The 17,261-nt window shown below is 44.4% G+C and overlaps 1 protein-coding gene across 1 annotated transcript in view; it reads right to left on the bottom strand.

Annotated features, from left to right (window-relative positions):
* Nucleotides 1–16,208, bottom strand: part of LOC136863031 (uncharacterized) — a 129,993-nt gene extending 113,785 nt beyond the window's left edge. Inside the window, exon 1 of the mRNA XM_067139350.2 lies at nucleotides 16,003–16,208. Coding sequence (XP_066995451.2) covers nucleotides 16,003–16,168 — 166 coding nt within the window. The 5' untranslated portion in view covers nucleotides 16,169–16,208. The remainder of the gene's footprint in view (nucleotides 1–16,002) is intronic.
* Between the last annotated feature and the right edge of the window lie 1,053 nt (nucleotides 16,209–17,261).

Raw genomic sequence — 17,261 nt, 5'->3', positions numbered from 1 at the left:
TTTAACTTATGCTTTTGTCACTTCCCTGTCCACCCAATCGCCCCGGCACCTTCTTACACCTCTCTGTTTCACGATATTTCCGTAACAATTATTATTATTATTATTATTATTATTATTATTATTATTATTATTATGTAGACCGCGCGAGTTGGCTGTGCGATTAGGGACGCGCAACTGTGAGCTTGCATCCGAGAGATAGTGGGTTCGAACCCCACTGTCGGTAGCCCTGAAGATGGTTTTCCGTGGTGTACCATTTTCATACCAGGCAAATGCTGGGGCTGTACCTTAATTAAGACAACGGCCGCTTCCTTCCTACTCCTAGCACTATCCTATTCCATCGTTGCCATAAGACCTATCTGTGCCGGTGCGACGTAAAGCTAATTCACTGTTTTGAGTCATATTTAATTACTTTCTGTTCATTTATAGGTCATATTTGGTCATCAGAATCCAAGCCATGTCTTTCCAGAACAAAACTCCTTCACTCCTAAAGACCAGTTGCATTGCAGACGGAGGGACGTAACATACTTTGTATAAGTATACGTCCACTGTTACGAACATACACCGGGCCGGGCTGAGTGGCTCAGACGGTTGAGGCTCTGGCCCTCTGACTCCAACTTGGCAGGTTCGATCCTGGCTCAGTCCGGTGGTATTTGAAGGTGCTCAAATACGTCAGCCTCGTGTCGGTAGATTTACTGGCACGTAAAAGAACTCCCGCGGGACTAAATTCCGGCACCTCGGCGTCTCCGAAAACCGTAAAAGAGTAGTTAGTGGGACGTAAAGCAAATAGCATTATTATTATTATTATTATTATTATTATTATTATTATTATTATTATTATTATTATTATTATTATTATTATTATTATTATTATACATACACCGGAGCAAATAGTTTTAATGTCTTGAGTATAGACGGTACGTCATTGTCACGTGTTTCCTATCTGAACAATAATATTTTATGTCCCTTGAATTTCTCTTATGGATTTCGGAGATGTTCAGCTGCCGGAATTCTGTCCCATCCGAGGATTTTCACTGGCCAGTAAATGTACGGACAAGAGGCGGTCGTATCTAAGCGCCTTCAAATACTACCGCGCTGAGCTGTGATCGAGGCGGCCAACTTGAGCTCAGAAGGCTGAGTCACCCAGCCAAGCGATTCCCATCTGATAACCTGTGTACCGAGCTCGATAGCTGCAGTCGCTTAAGTGCGGCCAGTATCCAGTAATCGGGAGATAGTGGGTTCGAGCCCCACTGTCGGCAGCCCTGAAGATGGTTTTCCGTGGTTTCCCATTTTCACACCAGGCAAATGCCGGGGCTGTACCTTAATTAAGGCCACGGCCGCTTCCTTCCAATTCCTAGGCCTTTCCTATCCCATCGTCGCCGTAAGACATATCTGTGTCGGTGCGACGTAAAGCAAAATAGCAAAAAATGATAACCTGTGTTACTATGGTACCTTACACTGAAATGTGCCTATAATTATTTGTAGAAAAAGTGTCGCATGTTTATTAAGATATTATAATATCTCAGCATTGCCTGCTGCCATTTCATGATGGATACAGTACTTTTGTATCCATCTCTTGGCACAGGCCAGAGTAAAGTGTAGCTTCCACCGAAGTCCCAGTCTCATCCATGGCTGTGACAATATGGAAGCTGCTGGGGTATGGGTGGTGCTGAGTAATGACATTCAGAGCACGACTAGTGCATCTGAGTGTTATGAAAGGTGTTGCTCATAGGGTCAGTCGTGCTGCAATAGCACTTTCTGACCCAGTGAGGAGAGCAATGGCAAACTACCTCACTCCTCGTCTTGCCTAGTACGCCTTATTTTGGTGCTGCCATTGGTTTTTGTGGTTTACTTATAACCGCATAACCTTTGGTGGTGCTATTTGAGGATCCAACCAGCCTCTGGGCTGATGACCTAACAGACAGACAATATCTCAGCATGTTTATGGAGTGAATGCGGAGAGAAATGGACAAATCCACTCCCAAAATGACTACCGAGGCTGGATCGGAACCCCCTATGGTTCTGAACATAGTGAAGTTGGTTAGACACTTGCCTCCCATAACAACGATAGGAGGATCGAATCCTGGTGTAGTCATTTGACATTTAAGTTGTTTTGCTGTTTTCTTTTTGCCAGTGGTTCAGCGTCGCACTAACACAGAGAAGGTTTCCGGGTGTGCAAGGATGAGAAGGTAGCGGATGTGGCCTTAATTAAGGTACAGCCCCAGCATTTGCCTGGTTTAGAAAATTAGAACCCACGGAAAACCGTCTTCAATAAATCTACTGACACGCGGCTGGCGTGTTTGAGCACCTTCGAGTACCACTGGCTCAGAAGGCCAGTCCCAACGTGTGGAGAAAATACAGTATAACAGTGTTATTAAAAGTACTTTTACGATTTTCAGAGACGCCGCCGGAGTTCTTTTACGTGCTGACTGGAGTTATTTTTCATTAAGTATATCTTTGAAAATATTCATGAGACAGTGTTCCGCGCTTCATTTCCCAAAGTGTTCGCTTTGCAGAGAGCTTTGCTTGACATTATTTTTCAGCTATTGGCATTTTATACATTGCCGCAGAGAAAAATACGATTAACTGAACCGCATTCGTAACAGGAAGATTCAAATATAGGGCACATTTCATATTTTCTCGCCAATTATTGGTCCAATTGGAAAATATCCCTGTACTTTCTTAAGGGAATTTACGCCCATTCCCCTACCAAATGGTCCGAACATATTTAAAATTCTGCCTGGATAGCCCTAGGATTAGAGCAGCTCTCTCAGAACTTAAAGTGAAAAATAGAATCGGTGAGCAACGCATTGTGTATAATTACCATCGGGACAGTTGCTGTTGTATCACAATTCTGGAACTACAGTATTTCGGTGGTCCGGCTCCATGGCTAAATTGTTAGCATGCTGGCTTTTGGTCACAGAGGCCCTGGGTTCGATTCCAGGTGGGGTCGGTAATTTTAACCAACATTGGTTAATTTCGCTGGCACGGGGGCTGGGTGTATGTGTCGTCTTCATCGTCATTTCATCCGCATCATGACGCGCAGGTCGCCTACAGACGTCAAATCGAAAGACCTGCACCTGGTGAGCCGAACATGTCCTCGGACACTCCCGGCACTAAAAGCCATACGCCATTTCATTTCATTCCAACTATTTCGGTCTTGCCTTTACACCTCTATCTCGATTGAGAGTGGTATCTCCTCAGGTCCATGCCTTTGCAGACTGTGTTGACAACACTGACTATGTTGATCATTATATAGCCGGACTGAGTGGCTCAGACGGTTCAGGCGCTGGCCTTCTGAACCCAACTTGGCACTTTCGATCCTGGCTCAGTCCGGTTATATTTGAAGGTGCTCAAATACGTCAGCCTCGTGTCGGTAGATTTGCTGGCACGTAAAACAACTCCTGCGGGACTAAATTCCGGTACCTCGGCGTCTCCAAAAACAGTAAAAGTAGTTAGTGGGGCGTAAAGTCAATAACATTATTATTATCATTATATAGCGCAAGGAATGCGTATGACATCCAAAAAGAGGAATGTATTGGGAATTGAATATTGTTAAACAAACACGTTTCATTCAGAAGATTGGAGAGCTCAATCAATCGGGCGCACGTGCAGTGTCACTTCACTATTTTCAATCACGTGATTTACTGATAATAGTGGATACCGACGCAAGGCCATTCTATCTGTTCTCCGACGTATTATTTGATCCAATTTCGTAGATGTTTTAATTTCGAAATATGGCGCCGGGCTGAGTGGCTCAGACGGTTGAGGCGCTGGCCTTCTGACCCCAACTTAGCAGGTTCGATCCTGGCTCAGCCCGGTAGTATTTAAAGGTGCTCAAATTACGGCAGCCTCGTGTCAGTAGATTTACTGGCACGTAAAAGAACTCCTGCGGAACTAAATTCCGGCACATCGGCGACTCCGAAAACCGTAGTTAATGGGACGTAAATCCAATTTTATTATTCGAATTTTGCCTAGTAAATAGCGAGAATTCCCTCCGTGCATCGTCCTGCAAGACAAACAGGCTTATAGTTTTACGTGACTTGATATTGTGATCATAGCCACGGGACCTCCAGTTTTGCAAGGAATCCGAGTCACAAGGACGTGACTTTTCATTTTAAAAAATTCAGATGCAATGACCGGGAGTCGAACAGCGACAGCCTTGGTGAAAAAACCGTGACACGCCCAGTCGTCCTGGAATGTTGTGGCAATTTCCAAAAGTTTTCTTACCGAGCTCGATAGCTGCAGTCGCTTAAGTGCGGTCAGTATCCAGTATTCGGGAGATAGTAGGTTCGAATCCCACTGGCGGCAGCCCTGAAGATGGTTTTCCGTGGTTTCCCATTTTCACACCAGGCAAATGCTGGGGCTGTGCCCTAATTAAGGCCACGGCCGCTTCCTTCCCAGTCCTAGCCCTTTCCTGTCCCATCGTCGCCATAAGACCTACATGTGTCGGTGCGACGTAAAGCCAATAGCAAAAAAAAAATCTCTTTTTTGAACAACTTGAGTGAGCTCTGAGAGAGTGGTCCTCGGTCTAGTATATGCAGCAGGCACAATGCGTTAAAGCAGTGCCTCTCAAAAGCCCAAAATCTCACGCGTGCAAATCGAGGCGCAAGAGCTCCGTGCACTGTGCATCGGTTCCACTCGGCTCGGCTCGGACCAACGCTTTGTCTCTGGGCTACTCGACTGAGCTCGGCTCAACTCGGCTCGGATTTGGAGCGCTACGGAGCAGGTGAGGAAGGGGGAGACAGGAGGAGCGAGCGAGACAGGCGTGGGGAAAGAGAGAGACAGCGCTATTGCTCCAAATCGAGGAGTGGGGGTCTGCATTCTGGTCAACAAAGCGAAGTCGTGCACAGTGCATGCACCTTGAAAGGCCCTGCGTTAAAGCAAAGTATACAGCCATCCCCGTGCAGGCCACGAATATCCTTGGAGGAGTGGAGGTTAAACGACTCTACTTTTTGTAACCTCGGCACCAAGTGGGATTACAGTCCTCAGCTGCTCTTCTTGCCCCCTAAGAATATATCTAGGGGCCGATGACCTTCGATGTTAGGCCCCTTTAAACAACAAGCATCATCATCATCATCATCAAGAATATATCTGGTATCCAGATCCATGGGACACGTGCCTACCAGAAATTTAAGTCTAATTACTAAATTTTTGGGCTTGTTGATAGGAAATGGAGCCCATGTCTCTCGGGGTGAACTCAGCACCATCTCGGTCCAGGTAGGGTATCACTCGTCAAAACTACGTTGTTCAAAGGACAGAGTGAAGTCATCATTCATAATGGCTGAGAAAAGTAAAATATAAACGACATAGTCCAGTATAGTTTGATAGAGTGGAAGTGCTGAATGTCTATAATGAAGGTGTACTATCTGTGTGATGTAAACAACTCACTGCACAAAGTGTTGATTTGGAGCATAACGTTCTGCAGCCATACTGTCAAACATGACGCAGTGCCAGTGACTCAGTATTCTAATTACGATTGTCGAAGTAAACTAAAGTAAAACAAAAAATCATTAGTTTCAAACGTAGTTATTTTGACCCACTCACAACCAGTATCCATTATTATGTACACAACATTTTGACCTCTTTTCTAATGTTTCACCTCAGTTTACAACTTTTTAAATGGTTGGAAAGAGTTTCCTCATTTCTCTGCTTCTACTATCACCTATCAATATCAGGTGAAATTAGATAAATGTATGAATAACGGCTTGGAGGAATGTCTGAAAATGCACCAAATAATGGAGCCCCAATGTTTTGAATTTAATCCATATTCTTTCTAGGATGTAATGGCATTTCGTATAACATTCGTTCGTTCGTAATCTGTTTTCCCTCCAGGGTCGGTTTTTCCCTCGGACTCAACGAGGGATCCCACCTCTACCGCCTCAAGGGCAGTGTCCTGGAGCTTCAGACTCTGGGTCTGGGGATACAACTGGGGAGGATGACCAGTACCTAGGCGGCCTCACCTGCTACGCTGAACAGGGGCCTTGTGGGGGGGGGGGGATGGGAAGTTTGGAAGGGATAGACAAGGAAGAGGGAAGGAAGTGGCTGTGGCCTTATGTTAGGTAACATCCCGGAATTTGCCTGGAGGAGAAGTGGGAAACCACGGAAAACCACGTCCAGGATGGCTGGGGAGGGAATCGAACCCCCTCTACTCATTTGACCTCCCGAGGCTGAGCGGACCCCGTTCCAGCCCTCGTACCACTTTTCAAATTTCGTGGCAGAGCCGTGAATCGAACCCGGGTCTCTGGGGGTGGCAGGTAATCACACTAATCACTACACCACAGAAGTGGACAATATTTGCTTCATTAATTAATATTTGTGAAATGATTTGCTTTTCACTTAGCTTCATGCAATAATGTGGAGGCCGTGCGGTTAGAGTCGCGCAGCTGTGAGCATGCATCTGGGAGATAGTGGGTTCGAACCCCACTGTCGGCAGACCTGAAGATGGTTTTCCGTGGTTTCCCATTTTCACACCAGGCAAATGCTGGGCTGTACCTTAATTAAGGCCACGGCCGCTTCCTTCCCAATTCTAGCCCTTTCCTGTCCTGTGGTCGCCATAAGACCTATCTGTGTCAGTGCGACGTAAAGCAACTGTAAAGAAAAAAGAAGAATTAACTAAACACGCTTAGAATGCCTGATCCGGCTGAGAACCGAAGGTCGCAACGCTGACCGCTCATCCAAAGAGTCGGACATATTTACACCTCTACTACGATTACAAAACACTGTAAATCACTAATCATTCTCCCTCCATAGGCCGTTTACCTGAAGTGACCTCCAGTTAGTTCCGCCTAGCCCTCCCCCACTCCAACCAACACAGCAAGGAAATAAACAACACGTATTAGAAAACAGGGCAAGTTTACAACAGTGTTAAAGGTTAGTGTGTGACCATTGCTGGAGCGATAAACACGGCCAACCCAGTTATGTTTCACGTATACATAACTTATGTTTTTTTTTTTTTTTTTTTTTGCTTTAACGTCGCACCGACACAAATAGGTCTTATGGCGACTATGGGACAGGGAAGACCTAGGAATGGTAAGGAAGCGGCCGTGGCCTTAATTAAGGTGCAGCCCCAGAATTTTCCTGGTGTGAAAACGGGAAACCACGGAAAACCATTTTCAGGGCTGCCGACAGTGGGGTTCGAACCCACTATCTCCCGGATGCGAGCTCACAGCTGCGCGCTCCTAACCGCATGGCCAACTCGCCCGGTCATAACTTATGTACGGTATTGCCGTACATTGTTACATTTTTGATAGTTATACTACCAGGTGGTGAACATGTTTTTATCGAGAGACAATACGATAGGTCCGCCTCTGTGGTGTAGTGGTTAGTGTGATTAGCTGCCACCCCCGGAGGTCCGGGTTCGATTCCCGGCTCTGCCACGAAATTTGAAAAGTGATACGAGGGCTGGAACGGGGTCCACTCAGCTTCGGGTGGTCAACTGAGTAGAGGTGGGTTCGATTCCCTCCTCAGCCATCCTGGAAGTGGTTTTCCGTGGTTTCCCACTTCTCCTCCAGGCAAATGCCGGGATGGTACATAACTTAAGGCCACGGCCGCTTCCATCCCTCTTCCTTGTCTATCCCTTCCAATCTTCCCATCCCCCCGCAAGGCCCCTGTTCAGCATAGCAGGTGAGGCCGCCTGGGCGAGGAACTGGTCATGCTCCCAGTTGTATCCCCGACCGAGAGTCTGAAAGCTCCAGGACACTGCCCTTGAGGCGGAAGAGGTGGGATCCCTCGCTGAGTCCGAGGGAAAAACGGACCCTGGATGATAAACAGATTAAGAAGAAGACGACAATACGATAACAGTACCAGCCTTATTTAATACCAGCACTTCTCTTTTATATTGATTTTCCCCCCATATCTGATTATCCTGGCCGTCTCGCTCCTTGGCGTACTGGCCTTCAGTTCAGAGGGCCTGAGTTCGATTCCAGGCCGGGCCGAATATTTTAAGTGCACACTGTTAATTCCCCTGGCTCGAGTACTGACTGTTCGTCTTAATGCATTTCTCTTCAACACATCACGTTGCCGAGGACCACAGAAACCCTCAATAGTGAACATCCCTCCAAATAGGGTTGGCGTCAGGAAGGATAATCGGCCGCAAAATTGGGCCAAATCCACGTCGATTGCTGATCTAAATTAATTAATAAGAAAGCCAGGAGAAAGAAGACCTGAGTGGCCTGGCTGAGGCGGTAACATTTAATCGGAGAGACGTCAAGTAGTTGAAACGTTTCGAAATAAGACTCACAATTCTGGAGAAGCAAATGGCCCCGGAGTTCATACATCCTACACCAGAAATGTATTCCACGTTAATTGAAAATAAAAATCCTCAGCCTGTTTCCACTCATTCGACCGGGTCAGGAATGGAATGAGGATAGGAAATGTGCCGGCTGCCGAAACCAGTCGCACTTCTCTGGGGCAATGAAATGAAATGGCGTATGGCTTCTAGTGTCAGGAGTGCCCGAAGACATGTTCGGCTCGCCGGGTGTAGGTCTTTTGATTTGACTCCCGTAGGCGACCTGCGCGTCGTGATGAGGATGAAATAAGGAAGAAGACGACCCAGCCCTGTTAAAATTAAAGTTAAAATTCCCTACCCTGCCGGGAATCGAACCCGGCACTCCTATGACCGAAGACCAGCACGCTAACCATTTAGCCATGGAACCGGACTCTGGAGAAATGATTAATGACTGACAGATGAAATGAAATGATATTGAAGAGTGGTGTTGGAATGAAAAATGACAGGGAAAACCGGAATACCCGGAGAAATACCTGTCCCGCCTCCACCTAGACCAGCATAACTCTCACATGGAGTGACCGGGATTTGAACCAGGAACCGAGTGGTGAGAGGCGGGCGCGCTGCCGCCTGAGCCACGGAGGCTAACGCCAAGTTAAGTACTGAGGGGTAAAGATGACAAGGCAGAGAACTAACTACTCTAACCCACCTCACGCTAAGTTACAGATAGCGGAAGCCATTACCTACTCCATGGCCAGTACGATGATGACATCGTTTTTGCCGAGTGAATAAGATCCATTTGGGGCAGGGGTCACAAGCGCATTAAACCGGAAGTCTTGTGGCCGTGGCTACAATATCAACAGTCACGTGCAACTGGAGGTCCCATGACAATGATCACAATATCAACAGTCACATACAATTGGAGGTCCCGTGGCAATGATCACAATATCAACAGTCACATACAATTGGAGGTCCCGTGGCAATGATCACAATATCAACAGTCACATACAATTGGAGGTCCCGTGGCAATCATCACAATATAAAACTAAAAGCTTTTTAACTTCCTTTCTTCCTTCGCAGATTCACTTAAAACTACAAGGGGGTCCCAGTCCTCCATGATGTGGTATTTTGCTACTGTGCGTATATATAACGAAAACCTTGACGACTGTCAGTTTACCGGATAAATCGGCCCTAAACTTACAAATCTTAACCTTTGTTATTTGAGAAAACACGCAAGTAAAGATTACATATTAAACAGTTGCCATCAGTGTAACCACAATATAGGTAAATACTTATTTGCATTCATATCCATCTGACCTTTAAAGCTCTGTGTTACAAGACTGACTTTACCACAGCGTTAATTTTAAGACCAGTAACTCATTACCGCTGCAGATTCAGCTGAGATACAGTTTACAGAGTACACTGTGTCTTCTGGTATGGGTTAGACCAAGTTTGTTACTTTCATTTTTCTCTGTCTCAGTCTCATCCTTGGTTTTGAAAATATAAAAATAAATGAGATATGAGTGATGGTGATTTTAATGCCATTCCTTATGCAGCCAGTTCCTGCGATGAAAATACTTTTCATATGGTCGTGTCACAGCACCTTCTGGCACGATGATGAAGGGAGCTGAAAACTACCCCACTCGTCATTTCCCTAGTACACCTCTTCAGTAAAAGGAAATGTCGTATGGCTTTTAGTGCCGGGATATCCCAGGATGGGTTCGACTCGCCAGGTGCAGGTCTTTCTATTTGACTCCCGTAGGCGACCTGCGCGTCGTGATGATGAAATGATGATGAATACAACACATACACCCAGCCCCCGTGCCATTCGAATTAACAAATTAAGGTTAAAATCCCCGACCCAGCCGGGAATCGAACCCGGGACCCTCTGAACCGAAAACCAGTACGCTGACCGTTCAGCCAACGAGTCGGACGCCTCTTCAGTGATACCTAGGGACAGCTGGTGGTAGACCTGATGAGGATCCAACCAGCCTTTGCACTGAGCACACAACATAGATACAAGTTAATTCCCGCCTAGTGGTTTCTCTTTGCTTACACGTAGATTGAACTGAAGCAAACACGATTGTACTTTTACGTGGCTTCTGATATCGTGATCATAGCCAGGGAACCTGCAGATTTATGCGCAATCCGAACCACAGGGACGTGACTTTTCATTTCAAAAATCCGAAACTCGACCACCGTGGTGAGGAGCCAGTGACTACACCACTCGCTCATCACACCCCCGCAGACTGAACTCAGTCCGCTGACAATGTGTTGGGTGGACGAACTTAAGTTTCACTCGTGAAGTAGCCGAAATATTAAGGAAACCAGGAGTTGTTCCAACGACACCTCGTGATCTGCAGGCCTTCGGGCTGAGCAGCGGTCGCTTGGTAGGCCATGGCCCATCGGAACTGTTGCGCCATGGATTTTGGTTTTGATTTGGAAGTGTTCCAAACAGATAAATGTATAGCCGCTCAAATGTTCCTCGCATTTAATACTTTATCAGACTTAACTTTAATTGCTATCAAAATGAAATTCCCCTTCCATGTAGATGCAAACATTATCCATAGGTTCAATTGTTTCTGAGAAAAGTGTACCTTTCTTGAGTGTCTGTTCATCTCCATACAATAATTTTTAAAGTTTCTATTGCATTTTGTTCGGTTTTTTTTTTTTTTTTCAGTACGGTAACTTATCAAAGCCCGATCTTCGTTTCTCCACAGTTTCATTCCTCTAGTCTTTCTTTCTTTCTAAATCCGTTTACCGTACACGGTTGGTTTTTCCCTCGTACTCACCTCAAGGGCAGTGTCCTGGAGCGTGAGACTTTCGGTCGGGGGATACAATTGGGAAGGTGGACCAGTACCTGTCCCAGGCGGCCTCACCTGATATGCAGAACAAGGGCCTTATAGGGGGATGGGAAGATCGGAAGGGATAGACAAGGAAATGGGAAGGAAGTGGCCGTGGCCTTAAATTAGGTACCATCCTGGCATTTTCCTGAAGGAGAAATGGGAAATCACAGATAATCACTTCGAGGATGAATGAGGTGGGAATCGAATCCCCTCTACTCAGTTGACCTTCCGAGGCTGAGTGGACCCAGTTCCAGCCCTCGTATCAATTTTCAAATTTAGTGACAGAGCCCGAAATCGTACCCGGGCCTCCCGGTGTGGCAGCTAATTACGCTAACCACTACTCAACAGACGCGGAATTCATTACTCTAGTTCAAAATACTTCGAGGTAAAATATTAAAACTTACTCAAAATTCTTTATATCTTTGAAAATTACGTGCAATTTCTGAGAAAGTGTTTTAAAATATGGGATCGAGATTTTTGCGGCTTTTCTATAATTTTTATTTTTGGATTATAAGGAAAGATAACTTTGTAACTGAAATACATTAGAGTAAACAATTATCGTGCACCTCAAAATTTCTGCCAAATTTCTCTACAAAATAGATATTAATATCTTAGAATCGATTGGACCTAAGCACATAATATTACTATCAGATCCCATTAATATTTCTAGAATATACGTATGTTCCAAATTTCAGCTTTCTATGTCTAACAATTCTCGAACAATATTGCCTACGTTTACGAAAATACATCAGCTTAACGAGACGCGCAGTCCATTTAAATATTTTAAAGAACTTAATACGCGCAAGTAACACAATACAAGTCTTTACCATTTTGTTCAGAAAACTTAGAAAACTCTATTACAATAAAAAAGAACAAGAATGCATTTTTGATCCTTTCATACTTCCCAGTTCCCTAAATCGATTAATTACAATGAGATAGCATCAAGGCACTGGGGTCACAATAAAATTAAGCAAATGCTATCGCACATACATGAGGAGGCTAGTAAGCCAAAATAGGGTGAACTCTCTTAATTGCCGTGGCTAATTCGTGTTGGTTTCGTTTTTCGCACATTCTCCAGGGATAGTACCTAATTTGCATTTCTAGCCCCAAACTAACTCCAAATAATTATGTGTTTACTTGAGCACAGATACTTCAATAGCACAGCCTACTTACTCTATAAAATGGACACTCTAAAGCTTGATAGAAACTTCCAAGAGGCCTGGCGATTGATAACCTCTGAAATATATTCGCGTGGGCGTCCTCACTAAAATAAAACTGAATTAGAAATTAGTCTATAAGTCAAGTTTGTGAATTTATGGTAATTAATCTTGATGTAACTCATTAGTACCCAAGAATTCTTAATTGCGATGAGCGTTTCGCTATTGCTCTCAGATTATTTTGATATCTTGGGGACAATTTGTAGTTGGTAGTATTCCGAACAACTAGGGATACATTTTGCTTTCCGATCTCCGGTAGTATAGCAATAGATTTTTTTATTTCTCATTCGTGCATGTCCTACATTTTTCAGATATTAGAAAGATATTAGACAAATTCAACAAATTTAAGAAACAAGTCGACTTATACTGCATTAGAAAATACTCTTTAGAATAATTTTTGATATATATATGATTTTACTTCACCGAGCTCGATAGCTGCAGTCGCTTAAGTGCGGCCAGTGTCCAGTAATCGGGAGATAATAGGTTCGAGCCCCACTGTCGACAGAACTGAAGATGGTTTTCCGTAGTTTCCCATTTTCTCACCAGGCAAATGCCGGGACTGTACCTTAATTAAGGACACGGCCACTTCCTTCCTCTTCCTAGGCCTTTCCCATCCCATCATCTCCATAAGACCTATCTGTGTCGGTGCGACGTAAAAGCAAATAGCAATGATTTTACTTCATTTAGTTTTCATATCAATTTAACTATTTTAATATAAATTATACCATTACATTTCCAGACAGTAATAAATAAACAAAAAGTTAAGTTTCATAAAGTATGTCATATCATCCCTTTTAATCTCCTTTTTGTGAATCCCCCCCCCCCACCCATGGCGCAACAGCCCCGAAAGGCCTTGGCCTACCAAGCGACCGCTGCTCACTCCGAAGGCCTACAGATTACGAGGTGTCATGTGGTCAGCACGACGAATCCTCTCGGGCATTATTCTTGGCTTTCTAGACATTCTCACTTATTATCCTTGCTTTCATAAATCTATACCTCAAAGGACAAAAATCGTAATTTCATTTTTAGAGAATCTGAGGTTCTTGTTTCGTAAGAAATTGTTGAAAGGAAATATATTTGAAGGTATATTGTAGTACTTCACATCGATTATAGGTTGTAAAAAGAAAGCCATTGGGGGGTAAACAGTTTATGTCTATTTCTAAAATACAAGCAATTATACCAATAGCATGTTGAAAATGAATAAGGTAAGTACAAGATAAAGGAATAAATAGGTAACTGTACAATGAAATCCTAATTATTCGCCGGTAATATGGACGCAGTCCGCCTCTGTGGTGTAGTGGTTAGTGTGATTAGCTGCCACCCCCGGAGACCCGGGATCGATTTCCGGCTCTGCCACGCAAGTTGAAAAGTGGTAGGCTACGAGGGTTGGATCGGGGTCCACTCAGTCCCGGGAGATCAAATGAGTAGAGGTGGGTTTGATTCCCACCTCAACCATCCTGGAAGTGGTTTTCCGTGGTTTCCCAATTCTCCTCCAGGAAAATGCCGGGATAGTACCTAACTTAGTCCACGGCCGCTTCCTTCCATCTCCCTTATCTATCCCTTCCAATCTTACCATCCCCCAACAAGGCCCTTATTCAGCATAGCAGGTGAGGCCGCCTGGGCGAGGTACTGGCCATTCTCCCCAGTTGTATCCCCCGACCCAATGTCTCACGCTCCAGGACACTGCCCTTGAGGTGGTAGAGGTGGGATCCCTCGCTGAGTCCGAGGGAAAAACCAACCATGGAGGGTAAACAGGTTAAGAAAGAAAGAAAGAAAGAAAGAAAGAAAGAAAGAAAGAAAGAAAGAATGCCGCAATGAAGAATGCAAATAGTTTTTCTCCTCTCCTGAGGAGTATAAGAATTATAACTACTCTTGACCGCTGAGGTACAGAAATTTTAATTGATAAGGAATCAGATGGAATGAGAGTTTAAAGAAAGTTCACATGCATACAAATGTATGTCGTAAACATTAATATGTAAACCTTGTCAGTATCTATTGCTTTTGAACGACACCAAACATTTTGAGAACACCCATTATTTTAAGACCCGGTTAAGAAAACCAAGAGTACCCACATTCCTATTAGCGTACGATTCCTTATAAAAATTATGTACAGGAAAATCGATACGTAGTGATTTTAAGAGAAGTATTATCTGCCTAATTACGAATTTACATTAACATGTTAATTAAATTTCATGAAAAAATGGAATTAAAAATTTCAAAAAAAATATTTTGGAAAAGCTATTATTTGTATATGAAAGAAATGTTCGTGATATCTTTACTTTTATGTAGGTAATATTCCCACAAAGTTTCGTGAAAATCCATGCATTAGGTAAAAATATCTTTTTATCTCCGAAGTGTCGCCTTAAGCATTAAACATTGCTTGACTGTCCTTCCTAGTGCTGTCTATAACATGAACCCCAATCCTGAGCCCATCTTTTGGAAAAATAATTGTAATAAAATATTTTTTGTTAAAAATATGTCGTTTTTCCAAAGTCCTAAAAAAAACATCTTACAGTGCAAATATTTTAACCGTTGTGGTTCATGTTGCTAATATGACTGTTGACTTTAGATAAGAAAATTAATCACTTCGTCTTATTCTTCGTAGCCTTTCCCTCAATGTATTGGGGCCAGTACTTGATTTAGATTCGACCAATATTTACGGCCGGGCGCCCTTCCTGACGTCAACACTATGTCGAGGGATGTATTACGTGTCTCTCTAGTGGTTGGTAGTGTGGTGGGTTGTATTGTATATAGATGAAGAGAAGTGAAGACAAACACAAACATCCAGTCCCCGAGAAAGGGGAATTAACTATACGCAATTAAAATCCTCGTACCGGCCGGGAATAGAACCCGGGCCCTCTGATCCGAAGACCAGTACGTGACCATTTAGCCATGGAGCCTAACAGGAAAGAAATCACTTCAAATGTTTAAAATCTTACAAGTTATTTTGAAAATGATTTTAAGGCCAATTTAACTTGAAAACCTTGCAATAAAAACTTTAAAAAAATAATATAATACTTTTTTTCTGTAGATTGAAGAGCATGTTAAAATATGAGGCACACTGGAGGAACAACATTTTATAAAACTGTCTAATTTTCAATAGCGAATTGTGTATTCGGCCCCTTAAAAAATCCAGACTACAGGAATTTTTCTTTGGAAAGGAGTTATTTCATGTACCTATAAATCCACCGATACCGGGCGAGTTGGCCGTGCGCGTAGAGGCGCGCGGCTGTGAGCTTGCATCCGGGAGATAGTAGGTTCGAATCCCACTATCGGCAGCCCTGAAGATGGTTTTCCGTGGTTTCCCATTTTCACACCAGGCAAATGCTGGGGCTGCACCTTAATTAAGGCCACGGCCGCTTCCTTCCAACTCCTAGGCCTTTCCTATCCCATCGTCGCCATAAGACCTATCTGTGTCGGTGCGACGTAAAGCCCATAGCAAAAAATCCACCGATAAGTACTCTTAAATGCTAACTAACAGCAAGAACAGGAACCAGAGACCAAACCTACTCCTTTACACAAATGCTGCTCACTATAACTTCAATAATATTATTGACAGGTGATGCCATTTGAGAAGTTTATACAGATTTCTCAGTGTCCTAAAGTACAACATTTCATGACATTTTTTCAAACACAGAATTCCTCTTTGCACTGTAAATGGAGAATGAAGTAACACTCAAGTTACGCTAGCGGTGATACATAGAAGGTTTCTTACCTTGACTATCCCCGTTGTCGGTGAAGAGAACGCAGAGACCCGTCTCATAATTGATAGCCTGACAGGATACATTATTCCGGCAAGCGGCTATGCAGTCGGCAAAACGAAGAACTCCGGTTTTGGTAGCTATAATATCACCTGGAGAAGAGTAGACGAAGCCCGTCATCAGCTCGAAGGTAACATCTTGGGGCTCACAATCCCGCGCACTCGCTATGGTACCAAACACGAGCAGGAGCCACAGTACGACCATCTTCACGTTCCAGCGGCAATCTGGAGCGCGGCTTGCAATGCCCGCCAGTTTCCTTCATCCTGTCCATCCACTCGCAGCCAATAGGCGCGCGGAGTGCCCACCTTGACCTCTGACGTCACAACCGGTAAACTCCAGAACCGTAAAGCGTTCCCCAGTCACGACAGCTGCGAGCCGCACTGCCTCGCATTGCGCGTAGTGTCTATTGAGGTTCACACCCAACAACCAAATAGCTCCATGTCTTCGCATTGTTCCACTCCCCCCTTTGACCCTGTTCCACTTGGGAGCGATCTCTTGTGATCGGGATGATGTGACACGGAAATAAGGAAGTTGTTGAATATTCATAAGGAAACATTGTCAACTGTACCGTTCTTCGATGGCAAGCGATTCTGGTGCCTGGGAAAATTGCAGGTAATATTGACAATGTTGACAGTCAGGCCATTGCCCGCGTCCTAACGGCTCTCCTCAGCTTTGCTAACCCATGGAACTTCGCCGAAGAGAAAGCTTAGGGTAATATTGTATATCTATCATAGTTATATAACAACATCCACCCCAAGCTGGGTCTGGCACGGTTACCACTTACTTGTGCCAAAATCCCGCTCGAACTCCTTTGGTCAACTCTTGTACTCTTCCGACTCTGACGGTATTAGGTTCGCAAGGGCTCCGATGTCTTTCATTTTTACACTTTTTCCTCTTCCTTGTTCTTCTGCGATTAATGTTAAGAGAGGCAGACGATCCCGTCGTCAGCGACTAATATACAACGGATGTCTAAATACCTACCTTCAATTATTAGAAATTTCATTTGCAGTAGAAATTCAAAGCGCCGGCCCCGCGGTGTAAGGGTAGCGTGCCTGACTCTTACCCGGGTTCGATTCCCGGTCAAGTCAGGGATTTATACCTAGATCTGAGGCCTGGTTCGAGGTCCATTCCGCCTACGTGATTACAATTGAGGAGCTATCTGACGGTGAGATAGCGGCCCCGGCCTAGAAAGCCAAGAATAACGGCGGAGAGG

Source organism: Anabrus simplex, chromosome 2, assembly GCF_040414725.1.
Source record: "Anabrus simplex isolate iqAnaSimp1 chromosome 2, ASM4041472v1, whole genome shotgun sequence".
Classification (NCBI taxonomy): Eukaryota; Metazoa; Arthropoda; class Insecta; order Orthoptera; family Tettigoniidae; genus Anabrus; species Anabrus simplex.
This window is presented reverse-complemented; position numbering and strand designations above follow the sequence as displayed.